This window comes from Brienomyrus brachyistius, chromosome 14, assembly GCF_023856365.1.
Source record: "Brienomyrus brachyistius isolate T26 chromosome 14, BBRACH_0.4, whole genome shotgun sequence".
NCBI classification, from domain to species: domain Eukaryota; kingdom Metazoa; phylum Chordata; class Actinopteri; order Osteoglossiformes; family Mormyridae; genus Brienomyrus; species Brienomyrus brachyistius.
In genome coordinates, this window is record NC_064546.1 from 6,365,731 (window position 1) to 6,388,241 (window position 22,511).

Genomic DNA, 22,511 nt, shown 5'->3' on the forward strand with positions numbered 1-22,511 from the left:
CACGAGATGTTCAGTGGGAACAAGAAGCAGCACGTCAGGAGACCCGGTGGAAGACGTTGCAACATCAGTTTAGCCTCCTACAGCGGGAGGTACACGTCAGAACCGCACCAGATCCTGGGGTTGCTGCTAATGCTGCTGGTGGACGTGAGCCACCAGAGAGAACGTCAGCCATGGGACGTCATCCAGCACCATTGGTTAGTGCACCTCAGACGAGTAGCCAAATTAGAACTCAGATAGAGAGGGAACCTAGACTGCAACGATTGGGTGAGACTGATGATGTAGAACATTATTTAGTGACGTTTGAGCGAATCGCGGTGGCGTGTCAGTGGCCAACAACTGACTGGGCAGTTAGACTGGCGCCCCTCCTGACGGGCAAGGCTAGGGCTGCTTATGTCAGTATGGACCAGGATGACGCCCTTAGTTATGCACTATTGAAGGAGGCTATCTTGGCAAAATATGATATCAACCAGGAGACTTACCGACTGCAGTTCCGTGGAGCAGAGGTGGGCGAAGAAGAGACCCCAAAGGAGCTGTATGTCCGGCTGCGGGACCTGTACCAGAGATGGGTCCAACCACAACACCACACCAAAGAGGAGATTGGAGAGACTATCATTTTAGAACAGTTCCTGCGTTTGGTCTCTCCAGAACTCCAGGTGTGGATTAGGGAGCGTAACCCTGCATCTGCTTCTGATGCTGCTGCGCTGGCAGATGTCTTTGTGGCTGCCCGACGGAAGGCCCAGTCTTGGTCATGTGCTCGGTGGAGACGGGACAGAGATTCCAACAGGTCCATCTCCAATAGGGCCACCCGGCTGTCTCCGCCTTTGATGAAGATCAGCAGTGGGGGTAAGTCTGTGGCTGATAGGGGTGGTCCGGTCAAACAGAGCCCTGTATTGAGGACTAGTGGCTCTAAACCTTTGGTGTGTTATCAGTGTGGGCAGGAGGGTCATATAAAACCAAAATGTCCAAATAATCCAGCCAACCAATCTTGTATATGTACCGTGCCTGGGCTTAGTTCCCCTAAGAAGCCTGTAGCTCTCCATTGTCATGTTGTAGTCCTGAATGGGCGGGAGGTTAAGGCACTGGTCGATACTGGTAGTATGCAGTCTTTAGTGTCTTCTGATTTGGTCCCAATCCAGTTAAGGAACTACTCTGTGATGACCCAACTGAAGTGTGTTCATGGGGAAGAGAGAATGCATCCAACTGCCAGGGTGTATGTGCAGGTTTTTAGACAGACTTACTTACTGGAGGTTGGGGTGGTGGATAACCTGCCATATCAGATGATTTTGGGACAGGACTTCCCATTGCTGCTTGATTTAGTACCTGGGAGTGGTGAGTGTAACATGACAGTGACGAGGGCTATGGCTAAAAAGAGGGAGGAAGAAGTACCGCTTCCTGTATTGCCTTTTCAGAATGCAGACATTGAAGCTCAGCCTGGGAAGTCCAGGAAGACAAAAAGACAGAGGAGACAGGAGAAGTTTCAATTTGGGGCGGCTCAGGGTCAAGGAGAGGTTTGCCCCGAAATGTTGGAGGTTCCTTTAGAGATCCCTCCGGATATGAGCTTAATGCAGCAACAAGACGCAGATATTGGCCCATTATATCAGCAGGCTCAGGCAGAGCAACTCAGTGGTAATGGAGGAGAGACTTCCAGACAGGGGTTTGCCATTAAGAATGGTGTGTTGTTTAAAGTGGGAGGTGCAGAGGCAAGGATGGTAGTGCCTCAGGAAGTTAGGGGGGTAGTCCTTGACTTAGGCCATTCGATTCCCTGGGCAGGCCATTTAGGCAGACAGAAGACAGTTGTTGGGATCAGAAGACAGTTTCCCGAGTCAGCCGCTATTTTTATTGGCCAAATATGGCCAAAGATATTGCTGAGTTCTGTAAAACATGTCCCGAATGCCAGAAAACTGCCAGTAGGTGTGCCCCAAAGGTCCCCTTAGAGCCTCTGCCGGTAGTAGGGACACCTTTTGAGCAGTTGGGGATGGATGTGGTAGGCCCCCTTGAGCGCAGTAGAGCTGGAAACAGATTTATGTTGGTCATCACAGATTATGCCACTAGGTACCCTGAGGTTTTTGCTTTGAAAACAGTGAAGGCTAGGACAGTAGCCACTTGTCTTGTGCAATTGTTTTCAAGGGTGGGGTTTCCTAGGGCTATAATTACAGATCAAGGGTCCAACTTTATGTCCAAGCTCCTTAAGCAGGCTTATGGATTGTTAGGGATAAAGGGTATACGGACTACACCCTATCATCCACAGACCGATGGTCTGACTGAACGGTTTAACCAGACCCTCAAGCAGATGTTACGGAAGTTTGTTAGTGAAACCGGAGCAGATTGGGACAACTGGCTCCCCTATCTTCTCTTTGCATACCGGGAGGTCCCGCAGGCTTCGACGGGATTTTCACCTTTTGAGTTGTTGTATGGCCGGGATGTGCGGGGACCCCTGGCATTATTAAAAGAGATCTGGATGCAAGAGGAAGATCTGCCACAGCCAAAGAACATCCTCTCATATGTGTTGCAGATGAGGGAAAGGCTGAAGAGTATGGCGGAGCTGGCACAACAGAACCTCGAACAGGCACAGCTGTGTCAAAAGTATTATTATGACCAGAGAGCCCGTGTTCGGAGTTTTGTAGAAGGTGACAAAGTGCTGGTGATGTTGCCAAGTGACTCCAGCAAATTGTTGGCGAAATGGCAAGGCCCTTTTGAGGTCACTCGGAAGCTGGGGTCTACAACCTATGAGGTTGCTAAGCCGGGGCAAAAGCACCCCAGACGGGTCTTGCACATCAACCTCCTGAAAGAGTGGCGGGAACGACCAGGTTCAGGTGCTGAGGTACTTTTGATCCGACGAGTGCCAGAGGAGGATGAGGTGGAGGAGCAGTACCTACCTTTACCAACGGGGGGCACCCTTGACCTCAGCCATCTCTCCCCGGCTCAGCAAAGTGACATCAACGGTCTTTGTGGCCTGGGCCTGTTCAAGGAGCAGCCAGGGCATACCACGCTAGTAACTCACCATATCACCCTATGTGAGAGCGCCGTACCTCGACGCATGAGCTACCGCATCCCTGAACGGCTCCTTGCTGGATTGAGGAAGGAGGTTGACCAGATGCTGGCCATGGGCATCATTGAAAGATCGAAGAGTGAGTGGTGTAGTCCGATAGTGTTGGTACCCAAGAAAGATGGGACCCTCCGGTTTTGCGTTGACTTCAGGTATCTAAATTCGGTTTCTAAATTTGATTCATATCCCACTCCTAGAATTGATGACCTCATTGACTCTCTAGGACATGCCAATTGGGTAACCACCTTGGACCTTGCGAAAGGTTATTGGCAGGTACCCCTTAGTGACCCTTCCAAGAAACTAACTGCTTTTCGGACCCCCTGGGGTCTTTTCCATTTTTCTAAAATGCCATTTGGGTTGCATGGAGCTCCCGCAACCTTTCAGAGATTAATGGACCAGGTGTTGGCCGGCACAAATGGCTACGCGGCGGCGTATCTCGATGACATCATCGTGTACAGTGCATCGTGGGAAGATCATGTCCACCATGTGAAGGATGTTTTGGGCAGGATTGCAGCTGCAGGTCTTACCATCAACCCTGCTAAGTGTGCCATTGCCAAGAGGGAGGCCGAGTACCTGGGCTATGTGATTGGTGGGGGGATCATCAAGCCACAGGTGCAGAAGCTTGAGGCTATTCAGAGGTGCCCCTTTCCACAGACTAAGACTCAAGTGCGGTCGTTTCTGGGCATGGCTGGATGGTATAGAAGATTTGTGCCCAATTTTTCTGTTAGGGCAGCTGCCCTTACAGAGTTGACACGTAAGAATTGTCCAGTCCAGGTGCAGTGGTCTGAAGATGCCAGGAACGCTTTTGAGGACATACAGCATGCGCTGTGTGATGAGCCGGTATTGTATTGTCCTAATTTTAAAGAACAATTTGTGTTGCAGACTGATGCTTCTGATACAGGTATAGGTGCAGTGCTTCTCCAGGGTGAACCAGACCAGAGGCATCCAGTGGCGTACATCAGCCGTAAACTGTATCCGAGGGAGGTGCGATACTCAACAGTCGAGAAGGAGTGCCTGGCGGTCAAATGGGCCCTTGACACCTTCAGATACTACCTCCTGGGCCGCGAGTTCCTCCTGGAGACAGATCATCGGCCGCTGCAATGGATGGACCGCATGCGGGACTCCAATGCACGGATTACCCGCTGGTACCTGTCCATGCAGCCGTATCGCTTCACCATCAACTACATCCCGGGGCGGAGCAATGCTACGGCTGACTTCCTCTCCCGCCTGCCAGCGTGAGACCAGAGGTGGGGGGGTGTGTGACGGTCATGGAGCGACCGCACAGGGAAGCCCTTTGAGGAGACCGATACAGGAGGCACACACAGACTTTCGTGCATATACATACCTGTTTATTGTGCTTAGGTAGGGGCGCAAACCTGAGCGCAAGGGGGTATTTGTGCACGAGGGGAGTGCCATCCGTGTCGATTGTTTGGTCTTTGGGTTGTTTGCTCTGGCCAGCAGCTAAAGGGTGCCGGGCAGAAACGAGGGAATATTTCTTTGGTTCCGGGCCTAATTGGCCTAGCCCGTGTGGGTTATGGCCAGGGGGGGAGACAGAGGAGGCCCTGATCAAGCCACCTCTGTATTGTCCTTTCTCAGGTGACATAGGGATGGATTGGGTTTTCATCCATTAAGGAAATCTGTTTACTTGCAGAGTTGAGAAGTTGGGCGGGTGTCTCAGAGTCTCTTTGTTTGTTTAGGAGTTAATTGATTGTTATGTGTTCCCCGTTGTTTGTAAATGGTGCTGGCCGCCGGATATATGTTTGCTGTTTAGTCGTGGGGGGAGAGTCTTTTTTTTATGGTGTATGAGCACAGAGGCTCTGGGAATGGGGTGATTTTGTTCTCTGCATTTAAGAGATTACCCAACCTTGCTGTAATTAGGAAGTTTTTGACCGTTGTTTTTAATCTTTAGGAATTGGGACAATGGATCCTTATTGTGTGATTCTTTTTTCCCCTAAAAATTAAAACTATTTTTCTTATTCTCACGCTGACCCTGATTTTTTTGGCCAAATCCACTCCCACTAAACAGCGTCCGCTCCGCAACCTTTCACAGCCAGGTGTGTGTTCTGGCTCTTACTCTGTTCAATGCTTGTATGGACTGGGTGCTGGGCAGGGTTGTGGGGTCCAGCGACTGTGGGGTGTCCATTGGTGAAGAAAGATTTACTGATCTTATCGTGATCTTAACGGAGTCAATGGAGGCTCTGATTGGGGATCTCCATAAACTGAGTGAGGAGTCTGAAAGTCTGGGATTGCGGGTGTCCTGGAGAAAGACCAAAACCCAGGCATTTAATGACTTCTTAGACACAGTCATCAGTGGTGCGTCTGCGGGGAGAATGTCAACCTTGTCAAGAGATTCACCTCCCTCGGCAGTGACATTCATGTCTCTGGTGACTCTTCCTATGCAGTCAACAAATGGATTGGAAGAGCATGGAAGGTCATGGGGTCGTTGGAGGGGTGTGTGGCACTCCGGCTATCTTTGCAAGAGGACGAAGCTCTTTAAAGTCCTGGTGCTCCCTGTCTTGCTGTATGGCTGTGAAACATGGATGCTATCTAGTGAGCTAAGACAAAGACTAGGCTCCTTCGGTACTCTGTCTCTTTGGAGAATCCTTGGGTACTGCTGGCTTGACTTTGTGTCGAATGAGCAGCCCACATAACACCTGGCTGCAGCAGATGGATGGCCATTTCTCGAGGGTGGGACTGGACTATGTGTCTGCTTGGGGGATCGCTGACCGGGATCCCGAGGAGTTTCGCTGTGTGGTGGATGCTCCCCAACCTGACCTGACCTGACCCTTGATCATTTCTTGTAACCTAACAGTTTATAATGCAAGCTTAATGTATTTAATAATGAAGCACATTCATAATAGGACTGAGTGAACAATATATCAACTTAACATTGCATAAAATTTTAAGGATATGAAGATGAGAAACTATAATAAACTCTCAATAGGGGTGTAACGAGATCTCGTGTCAGGAGATCTTGCGATATTATAAAATGACGAGATTTCTCGCAAGAGTGAAAAGCGCTCTCGCGAAGGCACTGCAAATCAGGTGTCTGAAGAAATTACCATAGTAGATGCCCCATCCATCCATCCATCCATTTTCCAAACCGCTTATCCTATTGGGTCGCGGGGGGTCCGGAGCCTATCCCGGAAGCAATGGGCACGAGGCAGGGAACAACCCAGGATGGGGGGCCAGCCCATCGCAGGGCACACTCACACACCATTCACTCACACATGCATACCTATGGGCAATTTAGCGACTCCAATTAGCCTCAGCATGTTTTTGGACTGTGGGGGGAAACCGGAGTACCCGGAGGAAACCCCACGACGACATGGGGAGAACATGCAAACTCCACACACATGTGACCCAGGTGGGGACTCGAACCCGGGTCCCAGAGGTGTGAGGCAACAGTGCTAACCACTGCACCACCATGCCGCCCCCGTAGATGCCCCAGACACTTTAAAATCTTTTGGCAGTATTTTGGGTACCCGGCAGAAAATATAAACAGTAAAAGGGTGACAGACAAAACACGAACCATCTGTAAGCATTGTAGGAAAATAATGCCGAACACAGCGGCTAATGCTACTACTGTGCAAAGCCATTTTCAGCACCATCATAGCTCTTTACTTAAATCCACTGCACTGGTGAAGAAAACATTAAAAAAAGTTTTACGTTTATTATTTATATTGTTTTATTTATATTATATTTTATGTTCAATTGAGAACTCAAATAGGAGAGAACCCTGCCATTTGAGTTTGCGGCAAAATATTTTATGGTGCTAGATATTTGTTGTGTTCTTAATGCATATGATGATAGTGATTATTTAACACATTTCACCATACATCTGCATTATTTAGCATTTTTTGTCTTTCAAATTAATCAAATCAAATGCTGCTTTCCAGTAATATATTTCCTCTTTGAAGTTTTACTTAAAATATTGTTAAAATATCGTCTCGTTCTCGTGAACCCAGTATCGTGTTTCGTCTCGTGGGCTGAGTATATCATTACACCCCTAACTCTCAATAAGGAATATTGCTTGTTAGCACACATCACCCTATCACATCACAGAAACAAACGCAATTCCAACCAATGATATGGTAGACAGTGAAGAAAGCGACAGCTCAGCAGCTGCAATAACCTTTTAAAATGTAGATTATGTCCATCCATCCATCCATCATCTCCCGCTTAATCCGGAGTCGGGTCGCGGGGGCAGCAGCCTCAGCAGGGAGACCCAGACTTCCCTCTCCCCGGCCACTTCGTCTAGCTCCTCTGGGGGGACCCCGAGGCGTTCCCAGGCCAGCCGAGAGACATAGTCTCTCCAGCGTGTCCTGGGTCTTCCCCGGGGCCTCCTCCCAGTGGGACATGCCCGGAATACCTCCCCAGGGAGGCGTCCCGGAGGCATCCTGATCAGATGCCCGAGCCACCTCATCTGGCTCCTCTCGATGCGGAGGAGCAGCGGCTCTACTCTGAGTCCCTCCCGAATGAGCTCCTCACCCTATCTCTAAGGGAGAGCCCAGCCACCCTGCGGAGGAAACTCATTTCGGCCGCTTGTACCCGCGATCTCGTTCTTTCGGTCACTATCCAAAGCTCATGACCATAGGTGAGGGTAGGAACGTAGATCGACTGGTAAATCGAGAGCTTCGCCTTTTGGCTCAGCTCTCTCTTCACCATGACAGACCGATGCAGCGCCCGCATGACTGCTGACGCCGCACCGATCCGCCTGTCGATCTCCCGCTCCATCGTTCCCCCACTCGTGAACAAGATCCCGAGATACTTAAACTCCTCCACTTGGGGGAGGACCCCATCCCCAACCCGGAGAGAGCACTCTACCCTTTTCCGGCTGAGAACCATGGTCTCGGATTTGGAGGTGCTGATTCTCATCCCAGTCGCTTCGCACTCGGCTGCGAACTGCTCCAGTGAGAGCTGAAGGTCACGGCTCGATGAGGCCAACAGAACCACATCATCCGCAAAAAGCAGAGACCTAATCCTGAGGTCACCGAACCGGACGCCCTCAACGCCCTGGCTGCGCCTAGAAATTCTGTCCATAAAAACTATGAACAGAATCGGTGACAAAGGGCAGCCCTGACGGAGTCCAACCCTCACCGGAAACGAGTCCGACTTATTGCCGCCCATGCGGACCAAACTCTGGCACCGGTCATACAGGGACCGAACCGCCCTTAAAAGGGAGCCCGGTACCCCATACTCCCGGAGCACTCCCCACAGGACCCCACGAGGGACACGGTCTAATGCCTTTTCCAAGTCCACAAAACACATGTAGACAGGTCGGGCAAACTCCCATGAACCCTCCAGAACCCTGCTGAGAGTATAGAGCTGGTCCACTGTTCCATGGCCAGGGCGAAAACCACACTGCTCCTCCTGAATCCGAGGTTCGACAATCCGGCGAACCCTCCTATCCAGGACCCCCGAATAGACCTTACCAGGGAGGCTGAGGAGTGTGATCCCCCTGTAGTTGGAGCACACCCTCCGGTCCCCCTTCTTAAAGAGGGGGACCACCACCCCGGTCTGCCAGTCCAGAGGTACTGCCCCCGATGTCCACGCGATGCTGCAGATGCGTGTCAACCAGGACAGCCCCGCAGCATCCAGAGCCTTGAGGAACTCTGGGCGAATCTCGTCCACCCCCGGGGCCCGGCCACCGAGGAGCTTTTTGACCACCTCAGCGGCCTCCACCCCCGAGATAGGCGAGTCCACCCCCAAGTCCCCACACTCTGCTTCCATATTGGAAGGCGTGTCGGTGGGATTGAGGAGGTCTTCGAAGTACTCCCTCCACCGACCCAAAACGTCCCGAGCTGAGGTCAGCAGCGCACCATCCCCACCATAAATAGTGTTGATGCTGCACCGCTTTCCCGCCCGGAGCCGCCGGATGGTGGACCAGAATCTCCTCGAAGCCGTCCGGAAGTCGTTCTCCATGGCCTTACCAAACTCCTCCCACACCCGAGTTTTTGCCTCAGCATTCCGCTTGGCCTGCCGGTAGCCGTCAGCTGCGTCTGGAGTCCCACAGGCCAGAAAGGCCCGATAAGACTCCTTCTTCAGCTTGACGGCATCCCTTACCACCGGTGTCCACCAGCGGGTTCGGGGATTACCGCCGCGACAGGCACCGACCACCTTGCGGCCGCAGCTCCGGTCAGCCGCCTCCACAATGGAGGCACGGAACATGGCCCATTCGGACTCAATGTCCCCCGCCTCCCCCGGGATATGAGAGAAGTTCTGCTGGAGGTAGGAGTTGAAACTCTCCCTGACAGGGGATTCCGCCAGACGTTCCCAGCAGACCCTCACTATACGCTTGGGCCTGCCAGGCCTGGCCGGCTTCCTCCCCCACCAGCGGAGCCAACCCACCACCAGGTAGTGATCGGTTGACAGCTCCGCCCCTCTCTTCACCTGAGTGTCCAAAACATGCGGCCGCAAGTCCGACGACACGACTACAAAGTCGATCATCGAACTGCGGCCTAGGGTGTCCTGGTGCCAAGTGCACATATGGACACCCTTATGCTTGAACATGGTGTTCATTATGGACAGTCCGTGACGAGCACAGAAGTCCAATAACAAAACACCGCTTGGGTTCAGATCGGGGGGGCCGTTCCTCCCAATCACGCCCCTCCAGGTCTCACTGTCGCTGCCCACGTGAGCATTGAAGTCCCCCAGCAGAACAAGGGAGTCCCCAGGAGGAGCGCTCTCCAACACCCCTTCCAAGGACTCCAAAAAGGGTGGGTATTCCGAACTGCTGTTTGGCTCATAAGCGCAAACAACAGTCAGGACCCGTCCCCCCACCCGAAGGCGGAGGGAGGCTACCCTCTCGTCCACTGCGGTAAACCCCAATGTACAGGCGCCCAGCCTGGGGGCAATAAGTATGCCCACGCCCGCTCGGCGCCTCTCCCCGCGGGCAACTCCAGAGTGGAAAAGGGTCCAACCCCCCTCAAGGAGACTGGTTCCAGAGCCCAAGCCGTGCGTCGAGGTGAGTCCGACTATATCTAGCCGGAACTTCACAACCTCGCGCACCAGCTCAGGCTCTTTCCCCATCAGAGAGGTGACATTCCATGTCCCTAGAGCTAGCTTCTGCAGCCGGGGATCGGACCGCCAAGGTCCCCGCCTTTGGCCGCCGCCCAGATCACTTCGCACCCGACCCCTATTGCCCCTCCCATGGGTGGTGAGCCCATTGTAGATTATGTATATAATGTAAAAAGATATTGGTAGTGTGGCAGTACTTTTGCAATTTAATGTCCAACATACAACAGACTGGTTCTGTGTATTGTAAACTGTCTAAAATGTGTGCTACAAGGTGACTTATTTCCCTACTCCAATCATGACCATCCAGGAGAGTGCTTAGAGTCTCAGACCAGCAATTCAGATTTCCACATTCAATCTCGAGAAATGCCAGACAAATCACGTCCCATAGTGGTTTGAAACAGAATAGAGCAATTCATATTGACATATGGGATGAATGGCAACTCCACTAGCCATGTCAAACCCAATCCCTGGAATAAGCAGTGAGGCAGTCAGAGAAAAACCCAGCAACAAACTGTACTGTTGCTGTTTCTAGTATTACACAAAAAAAGTGTTTTTTGTAACATGTTCTATGAATGCCATATCTCTAAGAATCTATGAACACATTCATAAAGTAATGTTGCATAAATATGGCTATAAATATATATAAAAAGCTATAATGTATTACAGCCATGTTTATTATGCATTATTAATGTTTATAAAGGTCTCGTCTATAATGCAGAATAGATACTGATTATTTTTTGTAACTAAAGTATCAGATAGAATTCACAAGGCATTTCCTTAAAACAGTAAGAATGTTATTTTATAATTTATGGGACTACAAAGAGAGAGCAAGCAAAAAAGTTACCAAGGTCAGATGAGTGGGCCACCAGGCCTGGACTACTAACGCTTGCAGAGTAGTAGTCAAGAGGGCATTGGTCTGCCCTGCCACCCGATTCTGATGTGCTTGGTCTGCGTAAGCCTGAGATGGGGCTGGACTCACAGCTAGGCACCCGCCGCACAGTCAGGCACCTTTCTTCATTAAGGTTCATGTCGTCAGAGCAGATGTTCAACCTTGGCTGTCAAAGACATGACCATTACGTTAATAATTGAACTAAAATCCATATCTAATAGGTATAAAATAGATTATTTTACCTTGGGAGGAAGAGGAGGTGGAACTTCATGTTTCAGGGTAGAGCTAAAAAAGAAAGCTACATTTAAGTGTATTGAGGAATAATGTTAAGTTTTATTCACAGGTGGATTATCCTATACTTACAGCTCCACCTCCTCAAAGGCATCCTCAAGATTGGCAGTGTGTCCCCTGAAGGAAACATAAAAGGCATATAGAAAGTTAGATGTGGATGTGTAAGGCAGTATAAATAGGCACACTATATGCTGATCAGGGCTCACAACCCCAGGAAAGTGGGGGTAGGAGTAGTTCTAAATATGCTCTTATATGGCAGCAATGACACATGATTTTCATCACAAACAAAATTACTGAAATTTCCTTCAGTACAATCTGTTCATCCATCCATCTTACAACTGTTTATCCAATACAGGATTCCTATTTTTGATACATTTTTTTGATAATTTCCTGTAGACTAATCATTTTTAAAACGCAATATAAAACAAAAACTTGATTATGCAAACAAAGTGTATAGAACACAACAAAGTGTATAGAAATGTATAGAATGGCCTACTGAAAACACACTGTTATACATACAGTTCTCATAATTACGTGGGGAAAATCAGGAATATGGGAACTTTTGATCTAAGGAAAATTAACCAATATAAACCAACCAAAATAAATTTTATCCTCTGCCCAGCCTCAAACTCATGATTAGCGAAGATAACATTCAGAGCCACATGCTCAACCCACTGAGCTATGCAGCAGTGCAGATAATAGCAAAAACACACTAGGGACCAGGCACAGGGGGACGGAAGGGTAAGAGACAGGGAGAAGGACAGGATGGCATGCTACACTTCCCGGCTAAACAGGGAGAAGACACAAAAGGCAGGGTTAGAAGGTATAGACCTTAACAGGTATTGTCAGGATCGGTGCCCATCTGGTCCTGTCCTATGTGTCATGTTCCTGTTTGGCCAGCAGGTGTTCCTGGCCATCCTGTTCCCTCTGTCTTTTTGCTAGACCCTTGGGTGTTTGCCTGGATCCCAGGACTGCTATATGGCTTAATGAGTGTACAGCACAGGGGCTGCAACCCTGCAATCATGGGTTTAAAGTCAGCCTCACCTGTTTTATTTTTTTTATATTTGTTTTCTGTTTTTCCTTGTGTTTATTAGTCCTTTGTGCTCCTGTTTTGGTTTGAGTTTGGTATTGTTTATCCCTCTGTTTATCATGTTTTTGGTTTTTGGTTCTCTGCCCCTACCTTGATTATGTTTTGTTTTACTTGTTTCTTGATTTTTCTAGTATGGTATTTCCCTGTGTTTCTTTAGTTTCAGGTCTTCTAAGTTCCTTAGTTCTGTGTTCATTAGTGCTTAGTAGTTTCTTTACTTGTGTCGTGTTGCCCTATAGCCTCGTTGATTGGTTGTTTGATTCACACCTGTCTCTCATTAGTTTTTATTATCATTGTATTTAAGTGCCTGCCTTTGTTTATTTCCTCAGTCGGACATTGTTAGATGTTATTCTGTGTTGCTGTGTGTTTAAGACTCCTGTTTTATTACCCAGCTACCTGTGTTGTGCTGTTTCCTTGTTTGGTTACTTTATGAATCTTATAGTTAGTTCTTGTTTTCTCTATTGGCTTTTTGACCCCTCGTGGTCCTTTTATTTTGTGCCTACCTCTGTATTCTGTTTTATGTTAATAAACCCGTTTTGTCACGGAGTTGCCAGTGGATTGTTACCCTTTTTTCCCCACCTGCACCATGCTGTGCTTTAAAATGTATACTTACATGAATGTTCATTATGAAGGTGCAGTTAATGTAAAGCATTACCATATATTACACATCGTCTACTTAGCACAAGTGTTGAAAAAAATCTCTGCTACATTTCTACTGTTATCCTGTGCCTTCTGTGAATGAGGATTCAGTCACAATATTGACATCCAGTCCAGGATCCAGTCACACAGCATACATAGGTATAGGTAAAGTATTATTCATACTATCACAACACAGAACTATACAAACAACTTTCTATTAAAACAAGCAATTAGGGATGAATACTGTAGCAAAATACCAATTTTTACCACTGGAACAACTTTTCCTCAACACTTTTAAGAAGGGTGCTTTCACCCAACAAAGAAGATAACAGGCAAAGACAAAAATAAAGGAAAGAATTGCACAAACTGTTCACACGGGACAGTTGCACTGAGGAATAGCTGCTTTCCTTGTTCTACCATCAGCCTGTGACATGCAAGCAATAAAAATACAATTACAATAATAAAGCATTTTCATTTTGACTCACTTCATGTTTACTCCTCCTTCAGCAAAGGGATTCCACTGGGAAGGGAAGTCATTTTCTTTGGTAATGTCCTGAAGAGCAGACCCAGAATGTAGTCAATATTTCTCCTTTTTCAATATTTCTCCTTTTGTTCATAAAGAATAAAATCTTATTTAACATTTTCCTGCCTTTGCTAAAAACAGAAATCGCATTTAAACACAAAACAATACTCCATTTTCTATTATAAAAACAACAAAAATTCTGTTATTTTTCCTTAATGAAAGCATGCAGGCAGTTTCAAATAAAAAATAATCTTCTATTCTGGGTAAAAGGTAGGGGTCTCAAAATACAGATATACAACTGCAGTTTTGGGTCCCTAATACGTTATAGATAGAACTGGAACCGTACTTTAAGGGACAAGATTCCTTAACATACCTAATTTATCTTTCAAAAGGCAGTCGTCTAGCTAATGCAACTTCTGTTAAACATGTTTACATATATTCAGTTATACAACTAAATACAGTAAGCCCTCAGATTCACAGATCTGCGAAAATTTAATTGGAACCGAACTTATTTGCATCCGCAATTTTTTCGCACGTTTATGCTTAATTTTCGTAGTAATTTATAAGTTTTCATGCTTTTAAGTGTAAAATTGGTTTTAAAAAATCCCCTAAAAACGTGGCTTTCTTATAGAAACGTTCCATTTTATATACATACTGTACTGTTCCTTTACAAGACGCGAATCCTATTCTGAAGGTTAATTCCCTTTGGAACTGTCATGACCTGTTCGTCCGATCCTCCCGTGTGCCACGCCCCCTCATCTACCTCGCGTGGAATCCCCGTGTGATCAGCTTACTATTTATTTTGTAATAGTAAGTACGCGTTAACGTAAATTCAACGCACAAAAAATTAAAATTTCTTGAAAGGTGCTAATGTTTACATAGGCTACATAGCAAATGCGTCCTGGGTTTGCCTCCTGAAACGCATTTGCTATAAACACTGAAATGGTTCGTTTACTCATTTTACCTTACTGTGAATGCAAAAGAAATCGACAGCCAATGCCGTGTTCTATGAATCAGTAGGGGTACCATTAGTATACTGTAAATGTGCTAGTGTGACTAATATCCGTAACGCGATATTGTTCTCTGTTTTTACATCACATATTTGTTTTTTTAAAAACGTGATGTATTGAGATAACTTTTTCGAGTTTTTTTTAATATTGGTCATCTATCAGAAAGCAAAAAATGCTTATGTATAAAAAAAGAATTACTGGTATAATAAAATCAACCCCGACTTCAGCACAACTTCATTATATATTATATATAATGTAAAGATAAAAAAATGTTATATTAAATTTGCTTCAGAATTCAGGGAGAAAATTACTATCACATGGCAGTAGGTGAGCATATTTTTGACAGCTGAAGTAATTCAATAAAATAAGGCTTTTACCATTTCAGCATGAGCCTCAGTTTCTTTTTGGAGTGGGGGTTCAAACTTCATTTTGTCAACTGTGAGAGAATTATTCAGACTTATAAATGCAAATGGACACATAATACAAACACATAGACATACAAAGAGATTTAATATAAAATGTAATCTCTCCAGAAAATGATAATCTTCAAGTAATTCACTCAATTATTTTTAAACTTTCAACAAGCTGCTTATGAAGACTTGACAACTCACTTTAAGTGAAGTACACCTGTACAATTCAATTGAAAAACAAGTAAATCTGTTAGGGGGAAAATATATATGTATAAAAAAAGTACACTAAGCTGGTTGTATATGTATGCAGACCCATAAAATAATAATTTGTTGAAGCACCTTTTGATTTAAATACAGCGGTCTTTTTGGGTAGAAGTCTATTAGTATACCATATCTTATCTTGCCAATTTTGGTCCACCCTTGCTTGCAAAAGCACTAATTTTTTTTTAAATCGCAAAAACCTGGCATTTTAACAGGGGTGTGTATACATTGTATATCCACTGTATAAAACACATGAAGTATATAGAACAAGTATATAAGTGTATACAAGTGTATTACCATTAAGCAGGATTCAAGTGACATCTGCTTTGTCAACAAGTCCAGCAGACAAATCACTTAAGCTACACTAGTTGATTGAAATTTTTTTTTAATGAAAATGACTAAAACATAGGTTCAAAGGAAGTATCATGTCCTTGCAATCCTAAGCCGCAGTGCATGTACTTTTGCTTCTGCGAGAGTGGGACAGAAGTGGGTCTCGAAGTACTTCAACTGACCAACACTACATGTTTCTGGGTGGATCATGAACTGTTTAGTTTTGAATTCTGGTTCATCCCTTATTTTTGTACACATACATATTTATCATACATATACTACATACACTACGTCAGGGGTCCCCAACAGAACTACCTGACCAGGACACACACCTAATTGGTAACTATTCTGCACTAAATGATGTAGATGTGTGGGTTTTCAGTGGATTGGTTAGCAATTGGTTTGGAATACACCTAACACATTGTAGTCTATGGTGTAACATATTACCTTGTTTAGAGATCTAAACTTTCAGTCCAGGCTACTAATAATACTAACATTTACACCATATCTCTTGGTTAGGCATATTTGCTTGTTTACAGATCTGTTATGAATTGAAGGGTGAAAGAAAGGCAACGTTGTTCTGAAACACAGTATGGGTCATTCTCACAAACTCATTACAGTAACATACCACGTATCTCAAAGTTTGACTGACAATAGACTAACATCATAATTGTTGCCTAATACATTGATTTTGCCTCTGTTGTAGTTAGTCGGTAGCAAAGTTAATGGCTTGGATGCAGCTGCTCGGCCATGGAAACCCATTCCATGAAGTTCTATACACACTGTTCTTGAGCTAATCTAAAGGCCACAAAGTTCGGAAGCCTGTAGCTATTGACTTTGCAGACAGTGCCTCAGCATGTGTTGTCCCAGCTCTGTGATTTTATGTGGCCTACAAGTTCGTGGCTAAGTTGCTGTTGTTCTCAATTGCTTCAATTTTATTATAATACCTCTAATAGTAGCAAGGTATTTTCACAAATGGACTTATTGTACAGGTAGTATCCTATCATGGTACCATGCTTGAATTCACTGAGCTCCTGAGAGCGACCCATTATTTTGCAAATGTTTGCAGAAGCAGTCTGCATGCCTAGGTGCTTGATTTTATACGCCTGTGGCTATGGAAGCGTTTGGGACACCTGAGTTCAATGATTTGGAGGGGTGTCCCAATACCATTGGCAATATAGTAATATAGTAAGTATAGCAAGATACCGCCATACTTTTATTTTCAAAAATAAAAGAGTTTCTGTGGATTTCACATAGGTTCGCAATGTAAATTAAATAGTTCATGTTCCACATTTTGCTTGTTGCCAAATTCATTGAGGGCATAACCACCTTTTCTGGCTTGATGAATTAATTATACTTCCTGAACAGACATGCCTTCTTTTTTTGGGTGAAGTGTGATGGGCATGTCTGCATTGATGAGGGGGGAATATGCTTAACTGAAACGTGTGTAAATTCTTACGTGTTTTTTTGAATTACGTGCTTGATGCGAGATTCGACTGATTAATTACTCAGTTACTACTCGAGAACAAATCATGAGCTAATATACCTCTTGCATGAAATACATGAGCCGCCATGATTGATTAATGATGAATGAACATGGGATCAGTACGTAAGTAACACAGTTACTTGTTAATTAAGTAAGTGTGTACAACATTATTTGTGCTCCCTAGCGGAAAGTGTTACCCTTATTTTTAATGGACAAAATCTACTCTTCGCTACCAGTTATATACATACATATCAGATGAAGTCTAGAACATCGTCATAGAAGGAAAGCACAAGATTCCTCTCCTTACATTTCACAATAGGCTTAATTACATGACTACACTGACATTTTGCACAACAGTAAAAAAAAAACAAAAACGAAAAAAATTAACGTTCTTATTTACAGTGCATACATGGGATTATACTGCGCTCCATTTATCTCGGAGGTCAGAAGTTGGAGTTCGGAATGACGTCACACCTGAGTTAACCATGTTCTACTATAGCCAGAAGTCAGAAAGCTATTTAGCAAAATTAGGGACCTATTTCAGAAAGCAAGATTTCTTAGCTGGATAACTTGTCAGATTTAATTTACCCCAGTTTAAATGGCCTTCATCTTCATTCAGTTATAATTACCTCAGATCTTAAATGTGACAAGTTACCTGGCAAAGCAAGAAATCCTGAAACAGGCTCCAGTTCATGCCCGGCTAATTGTAAACCATTGTTAGCAATATGGGGGCAGCATGGTGGTGCAGTGGTTAGCACTTTTGCCTCACACCTCTGGGACCTGGGTTCGAGTCTCCGCCTTGGTTACATGTGTGTGGAGTTTGCATGTTCTCCCCATGTCGTCGTGGGGTTTCCTCTGGGTACTCCAGTTTCCCCCCACAATCCAAAAACATGCTGAGGCTAATTGGAGTTGCTAAATTGCCCGTAGGTGTGCATGTGTGAGTGACTGGTGTGTGAGTGTGCCCTGCGATGAGCTGGCCCCCCATCCTCGGTTGTTCCCTCCCTTATGCCCATTGGTTCTGGGATAGGCTCCAGACCCCCCGCGACCCAGTAGGATAAGCAGTTTGGAAAATGGATGGATGGATGTTAGCAATATCAGGTGATAACACATTAAGCTTCCAACAGCATATGCGCAAGTTGACATTATGCCATATCCAAAGTTAAAAAAAATGTGCTACTCCTGCATGTTTAGGAGAAGGGGAGGTTTGTAAGTTAGTTTTATCATGGTTTATCTTAAACGTTATCATATTTTGTTTTTATTTGTGTTTAGTACATGCATTAAACAAATCGATTGAATTTCGATTTTACCATTAAACCCGATAGTATACGTGTATTTGTTTTGCTTGCTAAGACTACTTTAAATTGTATTCTTTGTTTTAGTTAAAGTAGAAATATATCATTTAAACTGAAACAAAATTCTTGTTAGTTGTTGTTTTACCTGGAACTAAATTTTAATGGAAAAGCAGTACAACGTGTTTTGAAAGCGAGATCTGCGTGTCCATGTTTTATGAGTCAAGAAAAGTAGAGCTGTGTTTATTGGTGAAAGAAGGTTATTATTCCACAATTAAATTGCGTAGGAAATGCAGAGGACTGTGTGGTTTGCTCTATGTTGAAAGGGAATGCTCAACTCTTTAAAGAAACATTCCCACACCTTATAGCATTGACAGAATTTACACATTAACAACTCCTAAAAATATACCTGATCTTTGTAATGAAAATATTTAAATGGAGCAAAGGGTTTACACCCTTTATTATGACAAAATTACGATAAAATGTTTGTTCCAACCACACTTGTTATTTTTATTTGGATAAAAATGAATTATTTCTCAAAGGATGCCATAAACCCATAAACGTTTATTTCATAGTTTCAGATGATGTATGACTTTTACTGTCCTTTAGGTGCAGTGTGACCTCTGCGGAAGGTGGGCACTTTCCAAATGTGCCAAATATAAGAAACAGTTGTCTGCTTATGTTTGTGACAAATGACAATGAACTTTGTTCAGTTTTTATTTAAATCTGCTTGCTTGTTTTCTTTTATTTAAGACATTCACAGATCTTTACAAAATTCAGGAAGTAAGATGTTTTATCACATTGTAGGACATTTGGTGCCCAAATGTGCCCAAAACCAGCTCTCTCTGACACACACATACACACACACACAAAGTTGGTCTTCCTATCTAAATGGGGACCGTCCATTCATTTCTATGGGAAAACCCTAATCCCAATCACGACACCTTTAACCCCCACCAAGCCCCAACCTTAACCATAAGTAACCAAACAAAATATAAGACTTTTGGCACTTTTACTTTTTTGATTACATTTACAGATCCAAATGGGGACCTGAAGAGGTGTCCCCAAAAGTAAGGAAGTTTCAGGGTTTACCGCACTTTGGGGACATTTTGGTGGAACTCCATTATTAGTTATATACTTATATATAAGTATGTATACAGAGGCATTCAATATTTTATTGGTTTATATTAATGCTTGTGTTTTTACTTTGTATGTGTAGCTTAATATGTAGATGCCGGGCATATGTATGTGCCCATTGAGCCACGTGCTGCCCCCAACTTATATTGTATGTTATATTGTATGTACTATTAAGGGACACATTGAATTTTCTTGTACATTTTTGCATGATAAAAGGCATTGTATTGTATCAAAAACCATGACTCAACAGAAGGGTATGGTCTCTGCTCAAGGAACGGGATGCTGCTTACAGGTCAGAGGATGGGCTGGCTTACAGTAATGCTCAGAGTGAACTGAAGAAGGGCATTAAAGAAGCCAAGTGTAGATATCAGCAGTGCACTGATGGCGACTTTGAAAACAACAACACGCAGAGGATGTGGAAAGGTATTAAAGCCATAACGGATTACAAAAGCTTGACATTCTGCTCATGGATTTTGAACTTCCTCACAAGCAGACCACAAACTGTCAGGGTGGGCAACCGCACATCGTCCACTATCACCCTAAAAATGGGAGAACCATAGGGCTGTGTTCTTAGCCCAGCCCCTTTCACTATATTCACATACGACTGCACACCTATCCACTCCACTAACACTATAGCGCCGTTTGCTGACAACAGCACTATAGTGGGATTGATATCAGGAAGTATTAAAGAAAGAAGGTTCACACCTGGTCCGGTGGTGTTTAGACAGTAACCTGGCCCTGATCACCACTAAACCATTAACTCAACCATTAACACCTCCCACCTGGTGAAAAAAAGCCCAGCAGAGGCTTCTCTTCTTGAGAGAACTTAAAAACTCCCCTCTCCGCCCTTAGTGAATTTCTACAGGAGCACAATAAACAGCATTTTCTGTAACTGCATCACAGTGTGGCACACCAGCTGCACTGCAGAGGACTGGAGTGACTTGGCCTGGATAGTAAGGATTGCTCAAAGGATTGTGGGAACCAGGCTTCAAAATCTAGATGCAGTTTATGCTACACACCTAAGCAAGAGGGCCAGCAACATTATCAATGACTCAACCCACCCAGGTCGCAAACTGTCTGTCCCCCTCCCATCGGGCAGAAGACACAGGACACGTGCCAACAGACTGAAGAACAGCTTTTTCCCCCAGAGTTGTAGCCTCTATCACCCAATCCCTAAAAAAAAGAATTTCACCAAATTCTTTGACATAACTTAAATGCTCAAGTCATTATCTGTGAACCCCTTCCTGGTTGCTCAGTGTGGACACATGGCTTTGCACCATGGAGATGAATTTAATTGATAATTTCAATGCAGGGGACGCATGGAATTTTTCAGTTTAAATGGACAGAAGTCAAACCAAGTGGGAGAATACTCAATGAAAAATTTCAGCATTGTATGCAAATTCTGTACTGAGTAAGAATCTCATTCTCATGGCGCCAGCTGCATCTGTCAGGCTGAGGGACATGCTGGAGTATTGCAGTCACAAAATTCACAGTGCAAAGTCACAATTCATTATCAGACTTCTGAGGAGAAGCCCCAGAATGACAACATTAAAGCCATGCTGCCACTGGGCCCACGTCAGGTACAGGAGGACTCAGCTCAGATCCATGCCCGTGTTGGAGCAGTGAGGTCAATCCTGTCCTCCCACATCCTCACATCTGGGTTTCCCAAAGATGAAGAAACTTGCGTCTGTTGGACCAAAACTCTTTCTCATTCTTTGCCAGTCCCCAGATTTCCCCCAAAAAGCAGCGTGCTCCACGTCTTCCAAACCCCCCCCCCTCCCGCCCACCACCACCACCACCACAATGTGCCAGGGCCTTGCAGCCTCTCCCTCAGTGTCAGCAGACAGGTTTAGTTACCTGTGCTGATATGCTCAACCGATCAATCCTTATAGACAGCTACTAATATGATGTGGGTTTCACCTCCCATTGTGCTACTCAGGACTGTACTCAGATCAGGCTGGGATCCAATATCTATACCATTCCTGTCCTACTGCATAACAGAAGGAACAGCACATGCTCAGCTAACATAGTGAACAGATCCAATTTGAGACACATTTCTTCTCTTCCGTTTCAGTCTGCTACAGACCCTCTTACCAGCACCAGAAAGTTAATTCTAATTAATGTTCGGGCACTTCGTAACAAAACATTTTTAAATAATGATTTTATCAGCAGTTTTAAGTATAACTTTATATTTTTAACCAACAAATGGTTAGATCAAAATTTCAGCATAACAACGCTCATCGAATTAGCACCACCAAATTATATATTTCAGATTGTATCCAGAGTAAAATGGAGAGGTGATGGTGTAGGAGGTATATTTATAGACATTGTCCTCTGTTAGTCAGTGTCACTTACAGATTTCAGTTCTTTTGAATATCTCTGTACTATGAAGTACAGCGCTTGTTTGGGCTTATAACTTAGAACAGACTTGGTGAAGTTCATCACCAGCTGACTTTCAATCTGTTGGATCTACCTTACCTATACATTGAGGTTATACACCTATACCACCACAGAGTGAACAGTGCAGCCAGGGGAGCAAGCAACCAAAGTGGAGACAGGGTAAGAGTGGGCTACATGTTAGGCTAAAAGTTAGACCAAGCTGACCACCTCAACCTCGTCTGTTGCTAGAGAGTATTTGCTCCCTCAAAAATAAGATGGACGAACTCAGAACCAGGATTATATCCAAGTGGGAAATCAGAGACTGCTGTGCTCCTAACCAGCCATCCATCCATTTTCCAAACTGCTTATCCTACTGGGTTGCGGGGCGTCTGGAGCCTATCCCAGAAGCAATGGGCATGAGGCAGGGAACAACCCAGGATGGGGGACCAGCCCATCGCAGGGCACACTCACACACCATTCACTCACACATGCATACCTATGGGCAATTTAGTAACTCCAATTAGCCTCAGCATGTTTTTGAAATGTGGGGGGAAACCGGAGTACCCGGAGGAAACCCCACGACGACATGGGGAGAACATGCAAACTCCGCACACATGTGACCCAGGCGGAAACTTGAACCCGGGTCCCAGAGGTGTGAGGCAACAGTGCTAAGCACTGCACCACCATGCCGCCCCCTGCTGTGTTCTTATTCTC

The 22,511-nt window shown here is 45.0% G+C and overlaps 1 protein-coding gene across 3 annotated transcripts in view; it reads right to left on the bottom strand.

Annotated features, from left to right (window-relative positions):
- The window catches only part of map4k5 (mitogen-activated protein kinase kinase kinase kinase 5), a 113,881-nt gene that overhangs the window by 25,838 nt on the left and 65,532 nt on the right, over positions 1 to 22,511 (bottom strand). For all 3 annotated transcript variants that reach the window (XM_048974129.1, XM_048974130.1, XM_048974128.1), the window contains exons 15-19: positions 14,883 to 14,941; positions 13,458 to 13,525; positions 11,319 to 11,363; positions 11,198 to 11,240; positions 10,911 to 11,121 (exon numbers count right to left, since the gene is read on the bottom strand). In XM_048974129.1, the coding sequence (XP_048830086.1) occupies positions 10,911 to 11,121; positions 11,198 to 11,240; positions 11,319 to 11,363; positions 13,458 to 13,525; positions 14,883 to 14,941 (426 nt within the window). The remainder of the gene's footprint in view (positions 1 to 10,910; positions 11,122 to 11,197; positions 11,241 to 11,318; positions 11,364 to 13,457; positions 13,526 to 14,882; positions 14,942 to 22,511) is intronic.